The sequence below is a fragment of the Rhamphochromis sp. 'chilingali' genome, assembly GCF_963969265.1.
Source record: "Rhamphochromis sp. 'chilingali' genome assembly, chromosome: 22".
NCBI classification, from domain to species: domain Eukaryota; kingdom Metazoa; phylum Chordata; class Actinopteri; order Cichliformes; family Cichlidae; genus Rhamphochromis; species Rhamphochromis sp. 'chilingali'.
This window is the reverse complement of record NC_137950.1, coordinates 12,529,354-12,548,675: the sequence shown is the minus strand read 5'-3', so window position 1 is coordinate 12,548,675 and position 19,322 is coordinate 12,529,354. Positions and strand designations below refer to the sequence as shown.

General features: G+C 40.2%; 1 protein-coding gene across 2 annotated transcripts; it reads left to right on the top strand.

Moving 5' to 3' along the window:
- Positions 1-165: 165 nt before the first annotated feature.
- On the top strand, positions 166-18,537 carry kctd5b (potassium channel tetramerization domain containing 5b). Of its 2 annotated transcripts, XM_080872224.1 has the most exons (7): positions 166-578; positions 11,599-11,707; positions 12,388-12,479; positions 12,579-12,674; positions 12,913-13,017; positions 15,428-15,553; positions 18,412-18,537. In XM_080872224.1, exons 1-7 carry the CDS (start codon positions 255-257, stop codon positions 18,439-18,441), a joined length of 882 nt encoding a protein of 293 aa, XP_080728350.1. In that variant the 5' UTR covers positions 166-254; the 3' UTR covers positions 18,442-18,537. The 2 variants fall into 2 exon arrangements, with proteins under 2 accessions (XP_080728350.1, XP_080728351.1); XM_080872225.1 differs by lacking the exon at positions 12,913-13,017 and having other exon boundaries at positions 170-578.
- The last annotated feature ends 785 nt before the right edge of the window (positions 18,538-19,322 follow it).

Below are 19,322 nucleotides of genomic sequence, written 5' to 3'. Positions count from 1 at the left end.
TTCAGTGACAACCATAGGAGTACACGAAATCTAAGATTTATTTTTTCCACCTCAGTTCCAAAGATGTGCATTTTCACTCACAATGATATTTACAGGCTCTCCGTATCAAGAGATTTTGTTCTCCATGCTGACGCGTCAGAGATCAAGCCGGGGAGGGCCTCTTTTCTCTGGAATAATTTATGCAAGTGTCTGTTAGTGCTGGTGGAGTGGGTTAGTAGGAGTGGCTGAACTGAGGAGCTGGCAGTTTGCTTTGCATGAATCGCGGACTCGAAGTTTGTGGCTGCACCTCCGATATTTCCTGTGAGCCGCACAGACAGAGCCGTGCCGAGCCGAGGGCGGAGGAGGCGAGGAGAGGAATGGCAGAGAACAGCTCCGAGACAAGCGGCTCCGTTCACCGGAGATGTTTGGGCCATTCTTCGGCGGAGCGAAACGTTTCAGCTGGGGTCGGGGCTTCAAAATGGATTCGACTAAATGTCGGGGGAACCTATTTTTTAACTACGAGACAGACGCTGTGTCGAGACCCAAAATCATTTCTGTACAGACTGAGCCAAGCTGACCCCGAGCTCGACTCTGACAAGGTAAATGCTAAGCTAGCCGAGCTAGCACTCTAGTTAAGAGCAGTTTCCAAACTTTAAGTTATTTTCTACTGAATATGCTTATATTTACTAGCGTCATTAGGATGATTAATTACAGCATATATCATCTTGTTTATTCGGATCTGCGGCATTGTGAAAATCAGTGTTTATCTAGGTTCTTGGTGTTAACTCAAATTTTTGTGGCTCGCTAGCATTAGCCAGCTAAGCTAGCTAGATTCCGACAGTCAACCCATGACATACGATCTTGCTGCTAGCTTGCGTGTATCTCTTTGTTGTGTCATTTAGCACAATAAGTTATCAGATAAAGCGGTTACACCGCTATGCTGTTGAAGGTGTGGGACACTGCAGTGGGTTTTTTTCTTTTTTAAATACATAGGCTTCGCAGTGAATCTAATAAGTCGCCACAGTAGTTGGAAACTTTTCCCCATATGAGGCCGTTGCATTGCGCTGCACTCAGCGAGGTGTCAGATGTCAAACAGTAACAGTTTACAGCAAGCTTCTTATTTCCTAGTCAGTTTTCAGTACTGAAAACAAATGCTTTTATTGTGGTTGTATATAAATTAGTGTAACTACAGGAGTAAGTTTTAAGTTTGATTGGCTGTAGTCTAATGTTCATATAATATTCGAAATTTATTTTAATGATATATTGACGTGCTTTGAATGTCCCATTTCTGTCTGTGTCCCATTTCTAGCCTTTCAGTGATTGTAAAACTACTGTTGTATTTTTTTCTTTTCTTTTTCCTCTCCGTCTCTTGAGGTTTATCTGCTTCACAGCTTTGTTTGCTCTGCAGTAGTCTGCTTCTGTACACTTGGTGAAGCTCCCCTAATTAATACATAAGTCATTGTCAGGTGGGGTGCAGTGCTGCTGACAACTGGGATGAAGTCACTTATCTCCCTGAATGACCCCAGTGCTCCAGAAGGCGGCTGTTGGTCCATCTGCCCACTTATAACAGTAGTGCATGTGTGTTTAATTAAAGGCTCCCCAGCACTGTCAACCACAATGTATTACTGTCCACATACATAGTGTATTGTGCTCTATTTTACAGCTCCATTGTTCACTGTTTTCATCCACTGGAACACTTTTAGCTTTGCCCCTGCCCCCCTTTATGCTAAGACGAGACAATGGCTCATCTCGTATTTTCATGCAAATATCTTAATCTCTGAATAATCAGCTTGCTTTTTTGGTCTCTATCCTTCATGAGCAACAAATCAGTCTGTCTCAAGCCCTTGTCTTAAGTGTGTATCGCACTCTTGAGCCATCTCTGGACCTCACTCCTTGCAGACTATCTAGTTTAAGGTAACTCCCACTGCAGGGCAGATTATACCTAGGTATTACTTCACTTGGCACCGCCAACTAATTTACAAGTGACCCAGAAAAGGGGTGTGTGGCTCTATCTATCTATCTATCTATCTATCTATCTATCTATCTATCTATCTATCTATCTATCTATCTATCTATCTATCTATCTATCTATCTATCTATCTATCTATCTATCTATCTATCTATCTATCTATCTATCTATCTATCTATCTATCTATCTATCTATCTATCTATCTATCTATCTATCTATCTATCTATCTATCTATCTATCTATCTATCTATCTATCTATCTATCTATCTATCTATCTATCTATCTATCTATCTATCTATCTATCTATCTATCTATCTATCTATCTATCTATCTATCTATCTATCTATCTATCTATCTATCTATCTATCTATCTATCTATCTATCTATCTATCTATCTATCTATCTAGAGAGATAGAGAGATAGAGAGATAGAGAGATAGAGAGATATAGCTCGGCAAAGCGACAGAGCAGTGAAGAGCTCTGTTTTTGGACGAATGCAGTGTTGTTTCTCCCAGCCAAGGAAATGAGTGGTTCAGTTCTCAGTCACGCAGGCTGACGTGCTTCAGCAGGACTCTTGAGGAGAACTGCATTATTCATGTTGTTGACTGTAGCTTGTTTTGCACAGCGGGGTGGACCAGGGAGAAAGTGAAGGAAGTACTGTCATGTGTACAGCCACAACAGCTGACAATCACGCATTTCTAAATCTTGTTTTATGTAATTTTAGTCCTAGCTGTCATGCTGGAGTGATGTAGATATTAGGTTGTTTGATTTGCTGCTCAGTCATGAGCGGGCATGTAAAAATTGTCCAGTCAACAAGCTGAGTGATGCACTTTAGTGGGCAACTGTCTCACTGGCAAACTTATTTTAATCTGCTCTGAACCTCTTGAGTAAGGGCCCAGCTTTGAGTACCACATCAATTTTTCAAGCCACCCATCACAAAGGATTCTTGTTCTTTCAGTGTCTTATTCTTTTCATATTCATATCCATTTGCAGCCTTAAGAAATTCTCCCTGCAGCATGTGAGAGAGAAAAATATGGCTGGATTCAGGTTGTGTATCATGCCTGAGCACACTGTGGGAGACGATGTAAATATTTAACGGCGAGATATCGTCTGCTCCCGCACTGTCTTCTTGCAGTAAGTGCTCAGCAGGAAGCTGCAGAGTGCTTTTGACAATTTCAGGTGTGACTCCAGTCGGATTTCATCGCCTTCACTGAAGTAATGCACGTAATCCGGGAACTCGCCATTACTTTTTGCATTGTACTGCAGAGGGTTTAAAGATTCTGTAACAAAATCGGTCAGCATGGTCAGTTTTTCACTTCTTCTTCAGTTATGATGCACCTTTCATGGTTGTCTATTCGGGAGGGGGGGGGAAAAAGTCCACGTCGCAGTGATTTCCTAGTTTTCCTAGCGTGCCCTGGACCAGCAAAGCTTTTAGTGGCCTAAAAGGAGCTTTTCATTTAATGCCAGAAGCACTCCTCAGTCATAAGTTGGTTCTGCCTTTCAGATTTGAAGATGGTAAAAAGGTGTGAAATTTCTCCTATGCTTAGCAAAGGGTTATTACTCGTGTTCAGATTATCAGCATCAAATAATGTGAAATATGAGATGGTTTCGCATAATATAGCCGTGATGCGAAGCGTGTATTATTTAAAAGACGAAGACCTATTTGACTATGCCATTACTGCTTGTACTCCAGAGGGATTCCTGACTCTTACTTTACAAGGATCAGACTTCCACTTGGCTAAGTAGCTATGGTCATGTGACTTGGGTATCTGCTGCAACATATTTGAGCTCTGTTTCTGCCAGGCGTTTGTACTCTAATTCAGGCAGAGATGTCTTTACATTCCCTCAGAATTGCCTGACCACCTGCGCTGCTTCTACCTGTCCAACATGTATTCTTGGAATCTGTGACAGCCCATAGAACAGTATAGTAAAATTTATCCACTCATTATTTGGAAAAAAAAAATTAAATCACACAGAGCTGAAGCAACCTATGGTGATTTATATGGAGGGGGGGGAGTCTTGCTTTTTTTACCCCAAGCTCCAGGGTCTATTCAAAAAAACAAAACATAAAAACAGCCTAAATGTCATTTTTAATTTTTTAAATCCATCAGAGCAAATTAACACTGGTGGCAAAATAAGGCAGCATCATAGTAACGACCCTGTCTAACAAAATCAGACTTGGTCCTTTTATTCATGACTCTTTTGTTTTTAACTTTGCAACAGTTCATTAGGAAAAAATTGTCGTCTGGCCAGTGGGGGCCCTGCAATACACATGAACACATTATTACTATGAGTGTTTACATTTGTGCTTTTTAAGGTGATCAGATCAATGGATGTGGCGCCTGCACACTGTTTGCAGCTCTATTTATTTATTTTTATGTCTGCAATATAAAGTGGCTCAGGTGAAGGTGGAAATTGCTCCCCCCCCCCCCCCCCGTATGTGTTTGTTCGTTCCTGTTCACTAGCATAAGTCTGTATGAAATTTACCGCTATGTATAATATGCGCTGCTGTTCCTGAAGTGATGATGCATTGTTTTCACGCACACCTAATTTTTTTTCTCAGAAGCAAACGTGCAGCGACTTGCAATTTTTATTTATTTTTTTTCAGTTGAATGAAGGATTGATTTTCAGTGTTAATGTGTCTGCAGAAAACCTTATTTGGCATCATGTGTACGAAGGGTTGGGTCACTGTGGTATTTCCTGTTGAAGGATATGTACTGTGTGTAGAAAGAATGATAAGGTTCATACAATACACTTCCCTCTTCTGTGAAGCCCGCCCTTCTAATTGACTTTTGTTTACCTAAATGTTTACTTGTCTGAGGTCATTGTCAGACCAAAAATAATAATGAAAAAAAAAGTATGCGGTTTCAATATTTCTTAAATGTGGTTTAATTGGTTCCTTATTGGTCTTGCATTTTCATTTAATTGAAGAAACATCAAGAATGTATAATTGAGGTTTGACTTTTTCATTCTGCAATTTCAGCGTCTTTTTCAACTTTCTTCTTGATTTCTCATTTCTGCCCGTCTGCTGTGCATCCTAGCAGCAGCCGTCCTCTGTTTCACTCACTGTCCACACCCCTTTGTTTGTTGCCCAGTGCTCCCCAGCCTGGGCCCCCGGAGACAGTCTTTTGTTTTTAATTAAAAACACGCTCCTCTTTGTGCACACAGGCTCATATCAGAACCCCCTTAACCATACGAAGCGGGTCACTGTGACCACCTCCAATCTCCCCATAAATGTATGCATACCCACAGGGCCAACCCCACCGAGCTCAGGGGTTTCATGCGGCCTCATAGTGGAGCTTACAAATATGCAGCAAGTTTACAGAAGTGTATGCTCGTGCCCTCGTGTTTCAGGAGTATGCAATTTTTCAGTTAAAGCTGCTGATAACTTTTGGTATGTGTGTCAACACCAGGCTTATTTGTATAGTGCATACAACATAATGTTGACTTTCATAGTAGGTGAGCACAGGTGTTACTAATAACACAAACAATAGCCATGTTTTTCAAGTCACTCAATGAGCCAATTTACACAATACCAGGAACCCTGAAACCAAATCAGCTAAATGGAACCAAGCCATCTTTTTGTTTATTGGGTAATGTGATGATGATCTGAGGAATGGGGGGTGGGCTGGGGGATGCTGCACACATGTAGTTTCATAATGCTTTTCAGCTCTCTTCAGTTCAGTTGTACCATACACGTGAACGTTCACAAAAACAACCTGCTGTGGGTGTTGGTGGTGGTATGACACACCGTAACTTTTGGACTATTTTTTTTGTTTTGTTTTGTTTTTTTATATAACCCTTTTTTGCAAGTGTCCTGGCTGTGGTAGGCAGCAGTGAATCTCCCTCTTCACCCATTTTCTACACAGTTCTCCAAAATTCTTGTTGAGATGTGTTGTCATAGAGTCACTGCAGTCAAAGTGAAACTAATGTTGAATATACCTCATCTCAGTGCCGACATGTTGACCAGTCAAACACAGGTGTAATCACTGAAATGGTAGTTGACCGTAAGTGTTGCAGTTGTCTTCTTTCAGCTCCTCCCTTTAGCGGTTGTCACAGCGGATCATCTACCTCCATCTAACCCTTCTCTGTCACACCAACCATCATTTAAAGTCTCCACTGTGTTCTGTGCACTCCTACCTTCACTCTTAATCCCTTCAAACGTGCATTCCCCCCCTCTCCTCCTCCTCTGTCTTCAGCAAGCGGTAGCACACTTTCTGCTGGTACGCAGCTGGTCAAAGCACCGGTCACTGTGTTAAACCAGTAGTTTTTCCAACTACAAAAAGTCAAAGTAGTTACTGTGACATAATGACCCCACAGGTGTGGTTCAAAAAGCAAGAATAGTTGTTTTGTTGCTTGCAAAGATCTGACATGAAAAATTGCATGATTGTGGATGGGAAAGAAAAAGGAAAAAACAGCTCAGTTAAATCATAAATGTTGAAACACTTTTGTGGCTCTAACAAAGGTGCGTCCACACAGGAAACAGTTCACTCATCGTTCACTGCTTGAAAGCTAACGATGAGTCGCTAACGGACATTCCGGTCTTTTTTTAGGACCTGCCAGCTTCATGTCACCAATAATTTTTTTTCTTGTTTTTCTTTTAGTCACTGCTATAGCCACTTGAAGTCGCTAAATATCTTTGATGTTCTTTGGTCTCTGGTCACTGCATTTCTGTAAAACACTTCCTGTATAGATGCAGCTTATACTTTATTTATGGTATTGCGAATGTGTCACATTCGAATGCAGGTGATATAGCCTCAATATTATGTCACAATAGAAGGGGGGGGGGAACTGAAGACATTTGCAGACGGCAACATTTAGAAGTGTAAGTAAATGTAGGGTATTTTCCATCCTTCATCTCCAGTCAGCTGCTGTCATTGATGACAGCTTCCTAATTTAAATTAAGGTGGCAGCAGCATTATCATGTAACATTGTTGGACACATTATATCCAGTGGCAGCATACATCAAATATAAGCACAAAATGAGCCTCTAAATTTTAACTACAAGCATAAAAGAATTGCCTAAAATATCGTTTAATGGTCAATGTCAATGGTAACTTTATTGTCCCTAATGGGAAATTGAGTTGCAGTATGTCCGTACAAACAAACAAACAAGTTTATTTTTTCGTTTAGTAGTAACTAAAGTATTTTAACTCTTCGGGAGCTGCACAATAAAACTGAACAATGTTTTCTACCTGGGAATTTGTATCATGGGTTTGTGCATCACCACCTGCTAGCATCTCCTCTATCATAGCCTGATTTATACTAAACGGTGTGTCTTTTGCCTCAAGTTTGTTTTTTCTGCCTTCAGCATGAACAGTTTTCATGCACGTTTTGCAGAGTGTTCTGCTTTATAGGATGATATACTAAATCATGCTTGAAGGCTGACATGGCAGCTCTTGCGGTTCTCTGACATACCCAGGCTTTTCTTGTTGTTGCGTGCACTGGTGAGCATAAATACATGGCATTGCTATAACAATGACATAGTGATGTTTTTATATCCCCTAAAACTTTATACCAGTATTATTGGGAACAATGTGATATGAAACTGGGCTAATTTTCCTATGAAGAGCCTACAGAGAGAGGTTTTCAACCAATGAAAACATGCTCCTTTGCATTCCTGCAAAATCCGAACGTTGGTCAATGTGGGTTATACTGTGCTTTCATCCATCCATCCATCTTCTTCCACTTCATCCAGGGCCAGGTCGCGGGGGCAGCAGCCTAAGCAGAGAAGCCCAGACCTCCCTCTCCCCAGCCACCACTAGAGCAGGGCGATATGGCCAAAAATATTTATCACGATATATATTTGAAAATTTGCGATAACGATATAACCGACGATATAATTGATGCGAGACAAAATACAACTCCACAACATTACTAGCGCAAAAAGACAACCTTCCATTTATTTTCACTTAAACAAGAAGCTGGTTTTTATGTACATTAAAGCTTTATAAAAATGTAACAGTGCAAATGCAAATTCCTTGCTGAAAGTTTAACCAAAAGGCATTTCCAGTAGAAATGGGCTGACATATCCTGAGCATAACATGTATAATATCCACTGAAGTTAAAAAGAGGTGCTTTGCAACATTAAACTGCAGTGTGCATTACGCATTTTTCGGACCATAAGGTGCACGGGATTATAAGGCACATTAAGCGAAACAAAGCAGTCAGATAAATCAAACTTTATTAAACTCATTCTTCTTGCTTCCTCCACTTCTGTACCATTGATTCATTAATGTTGAATTCTCTGGCAGCTGCTCTATTCCCATGTTGCTGCAGTATATTAATGACTAACCTCGTATTGTGGATGGATTATCTCAGTTGTTCTCCTGACTGAAGTTTGGTCCGTTTACAGCATCCTGCCATGCGATTGCATTTGTCTCTAACCATGAAGAACCTTCACGTTAACTTTTATAAGTGGAAAAGTGTTAGTGTTCGTCCTCCAGCTTCACTGTTTATGTTATGCTAACATAGCTGTGTCGCTAGCGATCACGTAGCACATCATTATATACCAGCTAGCCCAACTTCAGTAACCCTGCAAACGTCGCTGCTGTTTAGTTTCCTGTCTTCATTTATGTTGGAAGTGATAGCAGAGCTGTACGTTTGATTTTTTTCAGAAATCTCTCCGTCAGAACATGCTATATCATGCTTAGGTAACTAGCGAAACTAGCGAGCTAACTTCCGCTAGCTTCCTGCTAACTTCTAACTCCGTTAAATGTAATAACTTTTGTTTTCATGGATGCCTGGAAGTTAAACTTTATAGTTACACCTGGTAAAGCAGCAATGCTGATCGTTTTATTAAAGATGAAAGAATTTAGACAGTTTTTAACTCTCAGTGATGCTGCAGTGTTGTTTGACCTGAAGCATACAGAGTTTAGGACCCAGATTACTCCCAGATTTAAGAGCATCTTAGTCCGACAAATATGACAATAACAACGGCCGCTTGCATGTTCTGCAAAAAAATGTGCTTTGTCGTGTATCTGACGGACAAACACCAAACCAGTTCCACATCACTGAAGTTGCACCATTTTTACAAACCAATTCTGGTTCATCTGTTTCACTCAACAATCGGCCATGTGCGTATGAAAACAAAGGCACTGCGCATGCGCGTTTTACTCCCATTCTATCGCGATATTTCATTTTCCTATCGTTGCCTAACATTATACCGGTATTACCGTGAACGGTATAATATGGCCCAGCCCTAGCCACCACCTCCAGCTTATCCGGGGGAACACCAAGGCGTTCCCAGGCCAGCCGAGAGATATAATCTCTCCAGCGTGTCCTGGGCCTGCCCCGGGGCCTCCTCCTAACCGTGGGACATGCCCGGAACACCGCGCCCAGGAGGCATCCTTGTCAGATGCCCGAACCACCTCAGCTGGCTCCTTTATATGTGGAGGAGCAGCAGCTCTACTCTGAGCCCCTCCCGGATGGATTAGCTTCTCACCCTATCTCTAAGGGAGAGGCCAGCTCATTTCCGCCGCTTGTATCCGTGATCTCGTTCTTTCGGTCACTACCCACAGCTCGTGGCCATATGTGAGGGTAGGGACGTAGATCGACCCGTAAATTGAGAGCTTCGCTTTTACACTCAGCTCCCTCTTCACCACGACGGACCGGTGCAGCGTCTGCATCACTGCGGCCGCAGCACCAATCCGTCTGTCAATCTCCAGCTCCCTTCTCCCATCACTCGCGAACAAGACCTCGAGATACTGTGCTTTCATTGAGTGCTAATTGGTGAGTGGGTCACAACAGGAAAGGAGTTCACCAGAAATGAAAGAAGTGAGAAGAAAACGGTGGGGAAATCAAAAGATAATTTTAATGAAAAGATAAAAAAAATTTTAAGTATGAAAGTTACAAAGAGTGGCTGCTGGGTTTTGTTGTTGTTGTTGTTGTGTGTTTTTTGTTTTGTTTTTTTAAACACTTGGTTTCACTGGAGCTTTGTGTATGTCTATAACTTTGCTCTTCTCCACGGTTTGGCTCACAAACCGGTTGTACTACATATTTTTGTCACTGTCCCCATCTGACAACCAACTCGCTGCCTCTGGTAGGCGGTCGTCTGTAGCTACCCACGCACCCACACGCTGAACCATAGTTTCCCCTTTTAAATTTAACAGTGAACCATTGTAGTAAAAGGTTTTCTTGGCAAATTGGGGGTGTTTGCATGTAGTTTAGACAAAGACTGACATTATACTTTCCTGTCATTTCTGACTGATCTTAAACTGCGTTTCAAGCTTGAGTGATGCACAACTTAAAAGAACAGGTTGAAGGTGTTTTTATCACTTTTTTTCCTTTTGCAGAATAGCAATGATAATCTGAAGGAGAAAGTGGAAAAACATATGTTTTTTTTGTTGTCGTTATTTCTATGAAACTCCAATGAAGATCTGCAGTGGGACATTTGTGCAACTGAATAGATAGATGGAGCTTAAGCTTCACTATGAAAGCCAAACCATCGCGTACAGAGTTATGTGGATGGCTGTGATGAGTTGCGTCCTCCATAAAGGCGTACCTCTATACGTGCTTAATCAGTGACTGTGGACTTGTAAGAATCTGACACGGAGCACTGAGACCAGAATAGAGCTCCACTGGGCTGTGGTGGAGTATTTTTTGCCATGGAAAAGGGGTCATCCAGCCAAGAGGGCTTAAAGATTCATTACAAAAGAAACTGCACTGGGACATTTTCTCATTATTGAAAATATTAATGGGTTACAAAATGAATTCCTCTCTGCACGATGAACTATCTCTGATTCATGTAGTGTCCTGAAATTTATGACTTATTGCCGGTGTGTTCTTGGGCAAATAATGTCAGAAGCAGCATAAACCAGTAATTTGCTCGGATTGTCCCCTGAAGACACATGAGCAACTGTGTCTCAGAAGCGTTTGAAGACGAGCTCAAAATATGCTCAAGGCCTTTCCTCTGTGCTGAGTATTTCATTGAATGTTACAGCACATTTTACTCACTAAATATGGCATTGTATTGAACAGCTTGTAGATTCAGTCTGGCTATTGGACAGCTGTACAGACTGTCTTTTATATTATGTGTGAGGCCAACTGTGTAACGGCCCAGACTAGGCTAATTTCTGGTTTTAAGCCAAGGTGCTTTCTCCTGGTCCCTGTGGTGGGTTAGCCCTGCTGTTCCAAATCTTTTTCTGTTCTGCTCTAATTGTTTTAGCCGCTTCTTCCCTCATGAGACGAAGACAGTCTAATCACAGAAATAGGGGAATACCCAGTAGTTGTGAAGGAATCGGGATCAAACCCAAGGCCTGTGGGAATAGCACAGTGATATCCCAGAGTGCTTGTATGTGTGGCTCTGTGTGTGCATGTCTTCTCAACCAATGTGGCGATTGTAAACACTCCTGCGTTTACAATCTCATCCCATGAGTTTTGTTCACTGATGTGCAGTGGGTGTTGTTTGTGCTCAGATTATGTTTCACTTGAAAGTACACACTGGCTCATGAAAAACAAAAAATCCTTTCAATGGACAAATGTCATTTAATGAAGTTGTGTCATATCTATGGGAGAGTTTTTAAATATATTAAAACAATCCTAAATTTACCTAAAATGCTTGTTTGGATTTTTAAAAAAATACAAAACAATGATTGCAGTTTCTGTTTTTTCTAATAACTGTACCTTTTTGTCTCTTTGATTTTTTTGCAGGATGAAACTGGTGCCTATCTCATAGACAGAGACCCCACGTACTTCGGGCCAGTGCTTAACTACTTAAGGCATGGCAAACTGGTGCTCAACAGGGACTTGGCAGAGGAAGGTAATGTCTCTGTGGAACATGAAGGAATGCTTCAATTTAATCAAACTCGTGCCAAATATTTTAAACAATAGTGATGATCATTACGCAAAGCACCCCATGGGAATTACTATATGTAAGGCTAATTTTGGGATAATAATTCCCTTAGAAAGTGATTACAGTGGTGCACTTTTGCCCCTCTTGTAAAAACCCAAACTCACTCAATGTTCAGCACATGAAGATGACCCAAAGAGAGCATTTGGATAACAAGATTTATAAGGTTTCAATTAGTAAACTTGCAAAAGCTTCATTAGTCGTTGCCTGTTTGTCTCCCAAATATTTGTTTTTGCATTGCAGCACTCACTAGGTGTAGCTGATCGCAAATAAATATTTTGTGCTATGCTGAAAACCTTGTGATTGCTTTAGATAATGGCACACTGCCTCGACTGCTCCTAGTTTGGAAGATGCTGACTTGTCTGCAAACACTGGCAAACTTGTCGCCAAGCAGTTGTGAAGCTTGGAAAAAGTAAAGTGGAAACTGAATATTTGCTGTCAAAGTAAAAGTTGCACTTTTTGAGATGTGCTGGTTGTAGAGCTAAGGCACAAACATTTTCCTTTGCTGGTTTGCTTCAAAGGATGCTTTGGAGTGTTTGTTGTCCAGTAGAATGTCTGTCTGAGATCCTTTGCCTTATTTCTTGTTTTAGGAGTTTTAGAAGAAGCCGAATTCTACAACATCACATCATTAATAAAGCTCATCAAGGACAAGATCAGGGAACGCGATTGCAAAACATCACAGGTACATGGATTTATGTGACGTTTCAATGGATTTCTCAATAATTGTAATGCCCGCCTTTTTAAAAAAATGAATACATTATGTGCTCATCCTTGCTCTCAGGTTCCAGTAAAGCATGTTTACCGGGTGCTGCAGTGCCAGGAGGAGGAGCTCACTCAAATGGTGTCCACCATGTCTGACGGCTGGAAGTTTGAACAGGTAAATCTCCCACAGTGTCCCAGCGACAATCGTCCTTCCATGTGCTTCACCCACCCCGCTATGCTCACGTTGACCCAGAAAGGGCAATTGTCCACATTGGAAATGGTTTAAAAATATATAAATAAATAAATGATTAAAAAAAAAAGAAAAGAAAAAAGCCAAACAGCAAATCACATCTTTCTCAATGTCCGCATACATGATCCGGGCATCCCTTCTGTGCTCTGATTGGTTGTTGCAGCTTGTCAGTATAGGTTACGGGCGGGCCCACCAGTCAGAGTTTCTGCTGATTGTGTCAAGGGAGGTGAAGGGAGAGGAGTCTGCTTTGCCAAACAACAGCGGAGAGGTGTGTCCCACGAATCTCTGTCCACGGGCTGGTCACTGCATGATCCCCATGTTGTCCGTACACACCCCGTTGGCCATTGTTTGTCCCAAGTAGACACGTAGCCATCGGTTAATTTTTCAGTTGATAATTTTCCGTTTTCATGTATACTGCTTGCTCACCAGTGAGGCTAAGAGACCCTGACACCTTTTTGTTTTTTGTCCTTTTTTGTCTTGTCTTGTCTTGTTTAGTTTTGCTTTACTTTAGTTTTTGTCGTTCTGTATTCAGTATGTCAGCAGCTTTATCTGTTTTGCTTTGATGTAGTCACTTTTGGAGGAACTGAGGGAGGTGGGCGCTGGAATCTAGTACTGGTTGTTTAGAAGTGCAGTGTTGCTTTTATCTGCCGTTTAGGTAATCTTCTTTGTAACTGATTTTGTCGAGCATTACAAGGGAATCCAGATGGAATATTGAAATTATGACAAAGGTTAATTTTTTATTTTTTTCTTCAAAGAGAAACCGCATGTTTGGGTGTTTGGAGTCCGTGTAATGTGTGACTGAATCTCTCTGCAATGTGGGATCATTGGCTCTCCCATCAGAGCTGAAAACCCACTAATCTCCTTATACCCGTCAGATGGGGAAACTCCAAAAAAACAAACACTCCCAATGCAAAGCTTAAAGCTCCACCATCAGACGAGGAGAGTCTTCTAGGACACGCTCCAATTATATAAATCTAATTTGTTGTTTAACTGATGGTTCACTGAGCTGTGTGCCAAGTGGAATCCAAGATAACTAGTTGAGATTATTTGAGGGGTGCTTTGTTTTTTTTGCTGTGATAATGTTGGAGAGCTCGCTAACAACAACAAGTCTGTGGCAGCAGGGCTAATGAGGCGATGCATGTCTGAACATGCACACCTGGGTACAGACTGTATACATGCAGCCTGCAGTACACACTCTTAATGTTCAACAGCAAAAGTGGATGAACACGAAATCAAATCCAGAAGTAGCCGTTTCTTCTTTTTGTTGTTTATTTTATTTTTTATGTATTTGGGTTTTTTTAAATCTCACTTGGTCATTCCTTTATTTGTCCCCTTGTGTCCTTTTGGTTTTTGTTTAGACTGATGTGACTGGGAAAGAGCAGAAATTATTGCCATGTTTTTTAAGACTGCTGTAGAAAGGTTTTATTTGTAGGCTCTTTTGCTTAAACCAAGGTGCTGTGGTTTCGTTGAGGTTTTCATTTGGTTCAAATTGTACTGGCCTACTTCAACTATCAAGTGTTGAGTAAGCCCTTGAGACAAAACAAGACCAAAAAACAAACCATTAAAGTGGACCCATTATGTTTGCTTATACCCTCCCTTTAAGCCAGCTTTCTTCTGATTGGCTGCCTCTCACAAACTGAAGGTTTTGATGGGGCTCGGTTAAGCCTGATATGACCCTTTTAACAATGTTGCCTTTGCTTGAGCCTTTGTAGTTGAAGCTTGATATGTTTATTAAGATGGAAGTAAAAGAAAAGCATAATAGGTCTGCTTTAATGAGAGTACAGCCCAACAACAGCAACAGTGTGACGATTGCAGCATTAGTGAAAACTCCAAACATTTGCCATTCGCATTATAGAAACGCTCAATGGGGCAAGGGTCAAATCTTGTGTCAAAGAGCTTTAAAATGGATCTGAATTGTTGGATGGAAGTGAGTCTGCGGTTTTCTCTTTGTAGGAGATGCTAAGCCTGGTCCTGTCAGTCCACCATTCCCCAGTGATTTTTATTTTAAATTTATTTATTCATTTTTTCACCCTCAATCAGCATGTTGCTTCCTGTGATCCGTCCCTTGCACTCGTATTCTGTCAGTAACTATCTGCTGTTCATCCTTTTCTTTGTTTTTTTTTAAATTTCTACAGTCTTAATTTGTGAACCACAGATTATATTTTCTTTAGTTTCCTTTGAGCTTTCCCATGTTTTATGTTGAAATCAGTGCTGGCATGTCTGCGGGTCCTGAGATCACGAATTCTTTTTAAATATTTTTTTTATAACAACTCTCAGATTTTCAGTGTAGCCTTTTTCAAAATGGCTAGCTTTAACATTTGAAATGGCACACCCTGTTGCCCTCAGTGCACCATATAATTGTGCAGCTTTGCCATATTGAGATTAAATCTGACCACGGATCTGTTGTGTCACTCCCAAGCCTGTCCTACATTGCTGTCTACCTAGTAAAGGCGCTAAATGTGATGTAACTAACTCCGGGTTAGGCTTTAGGGTTTTACTAAGAACTGAGGCAGCTTAAATTTAAGGACTCTCTGTGCTCCCTGTTTGGTTTTCCACCTGTTTTACATTAGTATAAGGTATCCCTCCTTGTGTTTTCCCACCACGAGTAACCCAGATTTTTGCCTTTTATCAGTCTAATTCTAATTCTTCGTCTTTGCTCTGCTCTCATCTCTCTCTAGCTCGTCAGCATCGGCTCCTCCTACAACTACGGAAACGAAGACCAAGCTGAGTTCCTGTGTGTAGTCTCCAAGGAGTTGCACAATCAATCATACGGGACAAACAGTGAGCCCAGTGAGAAGGCTAAGGTAAGTGCGTGAAAGGACTTGTTATGAGTCCATAGCAAACATTGGTGAAAGATGGCCTGTGCTGGATGCATGTACATTCCTCCAGGGAGCTGAGAGCACATCTACTACTTTCTTGATGAAAACTCCCTGTAAAGGAATGCATTGTGCTGCTTTTTTTTTATTTTGTTGACTAACCAGAAAATTGACGAACAGAAAAACCACAAGCAACTGTAGAAAAATAACTAATAATGGAAAAATATTACAGAGAGTAATTATTTCAGTTGAGGCATAAGCAGAACTTTGTCTTCACATCACGTAGACAAACTAAATTTAACCTGCTGTTGAAATTTCTGTTAAATTTGACCTGAAGTCTAAACTGTGTAATCCAGCTCTGGGCATTAAGATGGCACAGGTTTGTGCTGCTACTGGCAAAGTGTCTTTTAAATTTTCTTTTTTTATTATTATTATTATTTTTAATTGGGGTAATAGTGGCCCACTCCTTAGAGGAAGCAGCACATGAAGACTAATATTGTTACGCCTGTATTTATGGTTTTATTTTCCTGATTATTAAAGAGATTAGAGGCTGTCAGAGCATATTTGAAGCAAATGTAGACTGTAGAGATTTTACTGTGCTCTATTCATTTAGTCTCTCCAGGGGCATCCTATCCAAATCAAGATCTTATTACTGGTTTTATATTCTGTTCATTATTTCTCAGTCCATTTTGTTATGTAGCTATTTTTTTGTTTGGGACATAATATCTAGATTTAACATTCAAAACAAGGGAACTGACCTTGGTTGGGAAGGTGTCCTTGGATTATGTTTTTGTGTCACTCTGACGCACTTCACATTGTTGATTTAATGATAATCCCCTTTGATCCGTTGTTAGCTTTACTTTTCACCTTGTTCTCCTTTTTCACCTTCATTCATTTTCATTTCTTTTACAACATGCCTTTCTTGTCTTCTTCTGTGCTGTCTGCATGCTGCATGTTGCTCAGAGCGAGGACGAAGAGACGGATTATGAAATGAATGACTCTGATTAGGGTTGAGCACTTATGACTCACTGGTGAGCGCTCAACTGCTCGTAGTCCTTCCCAGCACACCTCCTTAGTTTTTCCTTCCTCCCTTTTTCCAAGATGCCTTTTTAACGCTCCTCAAAATGTTTCACATTTGTTTTCAAAGACGGCGAGAGCTGAGCTCTTATAAGAGACAAAAGTCCAATGATAGAATCAAGGTTACAAATCAGCTTTGGACATTGGAGTCTGCAGGCCAAAGCTGGATCAAAAGCCTCACTGCTCCTGCTGAGGCAGGAGACTTTATTGCAGGTGAAGCTCTCTTTGAAACAAATGGAGCTCTTCCCATCTGGTTTCAGACCCCTGTAATTATTGACATGCTCACAGCATTGGTTAATGCTGAATCATCAACTGCTGCATTTTGACTCATTCTCCCTGAGAATGACATTGAAAGAGATGGGTGGGCTGGTGTGCACCCTCTGCCCTTTCTTTGTCATAAATAGCTGTAGGTTACAATGGTTTTATTTGTTTTTAAGTCAGACCACTCGTGTGTCTGTGCTATGCTGGTTTTTAATAATTAAAGGTGGGAATTTCGATATTACTGGCACATTTTTATGCATCAAAAGAAAAGTAAAAATCACATTTCACAAGGAAATAATTCCAGTAATGATTTGTCCTTGCAAAATATATTTTCTTCCCAAAATACTTAAGAAATGAAACCAGTTAAACAGCAGGTATTTTCTTCTTAATGTGCCTCACATTGAATTACATAAATTTTAACTCAGGAGAAATGACTCAAAGGTTTGATCTGTCCTCTGAAATTAGGAGGGAAAAAGTTCCCACCTGCCTGTCAAAATCAGCACTTTTTTTAAACTTTAATATATTTTAAAAAGGATGTACATTTTTTTTAACCTTTTTTAAAATTTTGTAAAATGTTAAAAAAATACAGTTCAAAATATGTAAAAGAAGGTTGACGTTTTACACTTTTTAATTTCCTGTATTTTCACAGTATTTTTGAGCCCTCGTAACCTTTCTAATACAGCTCAGTCGATAGCCGCGTGAAATCAGAGCTGAAACACATTTAAGCTCTTAAAAAACTTGAAAAATCAACTTCACTCCCACTCATGGTGTCACAGTTTCAAGCCAAAATCTCATTTTTGCTCAGCATTAGTTTTTCTCTGACCAACTTTGGGCATCAATATCACAGGATATTACTGCATCAACAGTAAATGAGGTACCCTCGATGTTTAGTCCATTTTCTCAAAATTCACTGAAGGAAATGTCAGAGATTCTTCGTTTTAAAAACACGGGTGTTTACATGTGTTCTTTAGGTCTTGAAGAAATCCTTAAAATCCTCAAAGTATGAGCATGTGTCACAGATCACAAATCTCTTAGGGTCTCTGAAAAGTCTCACAGTATGAAAGGAAAACTGTGGCTTCATTCGATACAGTGACATTATTCTACAGAAGCCCAAAGTCTTTCTGAGGCCGACCCTATCATTTACAATTAACATTTTGAGCAACTGCTGCTTTTCTAGTGTTGTGGGGTTGTTACATTAACAGAAAAAGGGGGGAAATAGGGGGATGGAAGTGGTTAATGTCAAAAAAATTTAAAACCAGAATGAGTGAGAAGACTTGAAAGTAGAAGATAAAGACTCTTTACTACTTTTACTCGTGCAAGCGTTTCCTTTTTCTTTGCACCCTAATCGGTGTGTTTGTTTCAACCATCTTGTGCTTTAAGTGTGACAGACACTGTGACATTAATAAAGAGGTAGATCGGTGCTGGGGGACACTAAAAGTGACTGAACTGCTGCAGATTGTGTAGTGTTGAGCATTTTTGCTGATTATCTAATGTTTCTGTCTTTGCAGATTCTTCAGGAAAGGGGTTCCCGGATGTGAGAAGGACTCAGTATTATGAGCTCCAGGTGTTATGATGCAAACATATCATCTATGTGGAAGAACGTGTGGCACAATGGAGATTTAAAGTGGGGTGTGCATTTATTTTGTTTTCCCTCCAATTTCTTTCTTTTTTTTTTTTTTTTTTTTAAGTTTTTTGATGTAAATAAGTCTGTTTACTGACAATTTGTGCCTGTACATTTAAACTGGACCTTTTTATTAAATTAGCGGCAAGTTTTTTTTGTTTCTAACTGAAAGTAAAGAATTGTAATCTACAAATGTTTTATGCTATAACAAATGGCCGCCATCATATAAGGCCAACGATTCACTCAGGGTCATCTGTTGAGTTAATTCTTATATCCTCCAACTCAAGGGTCTGGTAAGGGATCAGTATGGTCTTTATAACTCCGAGTATCAAACACAAAAATCATTGTTTCAGAGATTTTAAAGAAGGGAATTGTTGTATTTGCTCAACGGCTGTGAGTCAGGCTAATAACATAAAATTGAGCCCAAAAGCAAACTGGTTAAAAATGTTTACCCAAAGACTTCAGTTTCACTGAGATTTGTGATCATGAGGACCTCAAATGCACTTTTTTTTTTTCTTTTAAATTTCCCAGTAGTAATTTAAAAAAAAAGAAAAAAAAAAAAAAAAAAAAAGGAATGATCACCTTAGAGTACAAGAAATCTTGACTGTAGATAAAGGGGCATTAGGTAATCAGAGGTAGGAAATGACCTATAATAAACATGTTGCAAAGCAATATACTTTATAAAAATATATACTTCAGGTAAAAGTATACTACTAGTGTACTGTAGCTTCCATCTTTAGTAACCCAGTTAGATTGAGGTGCTTTTTTTTTTTTTTTTTTTTTTTTTTTTTTTGTGCT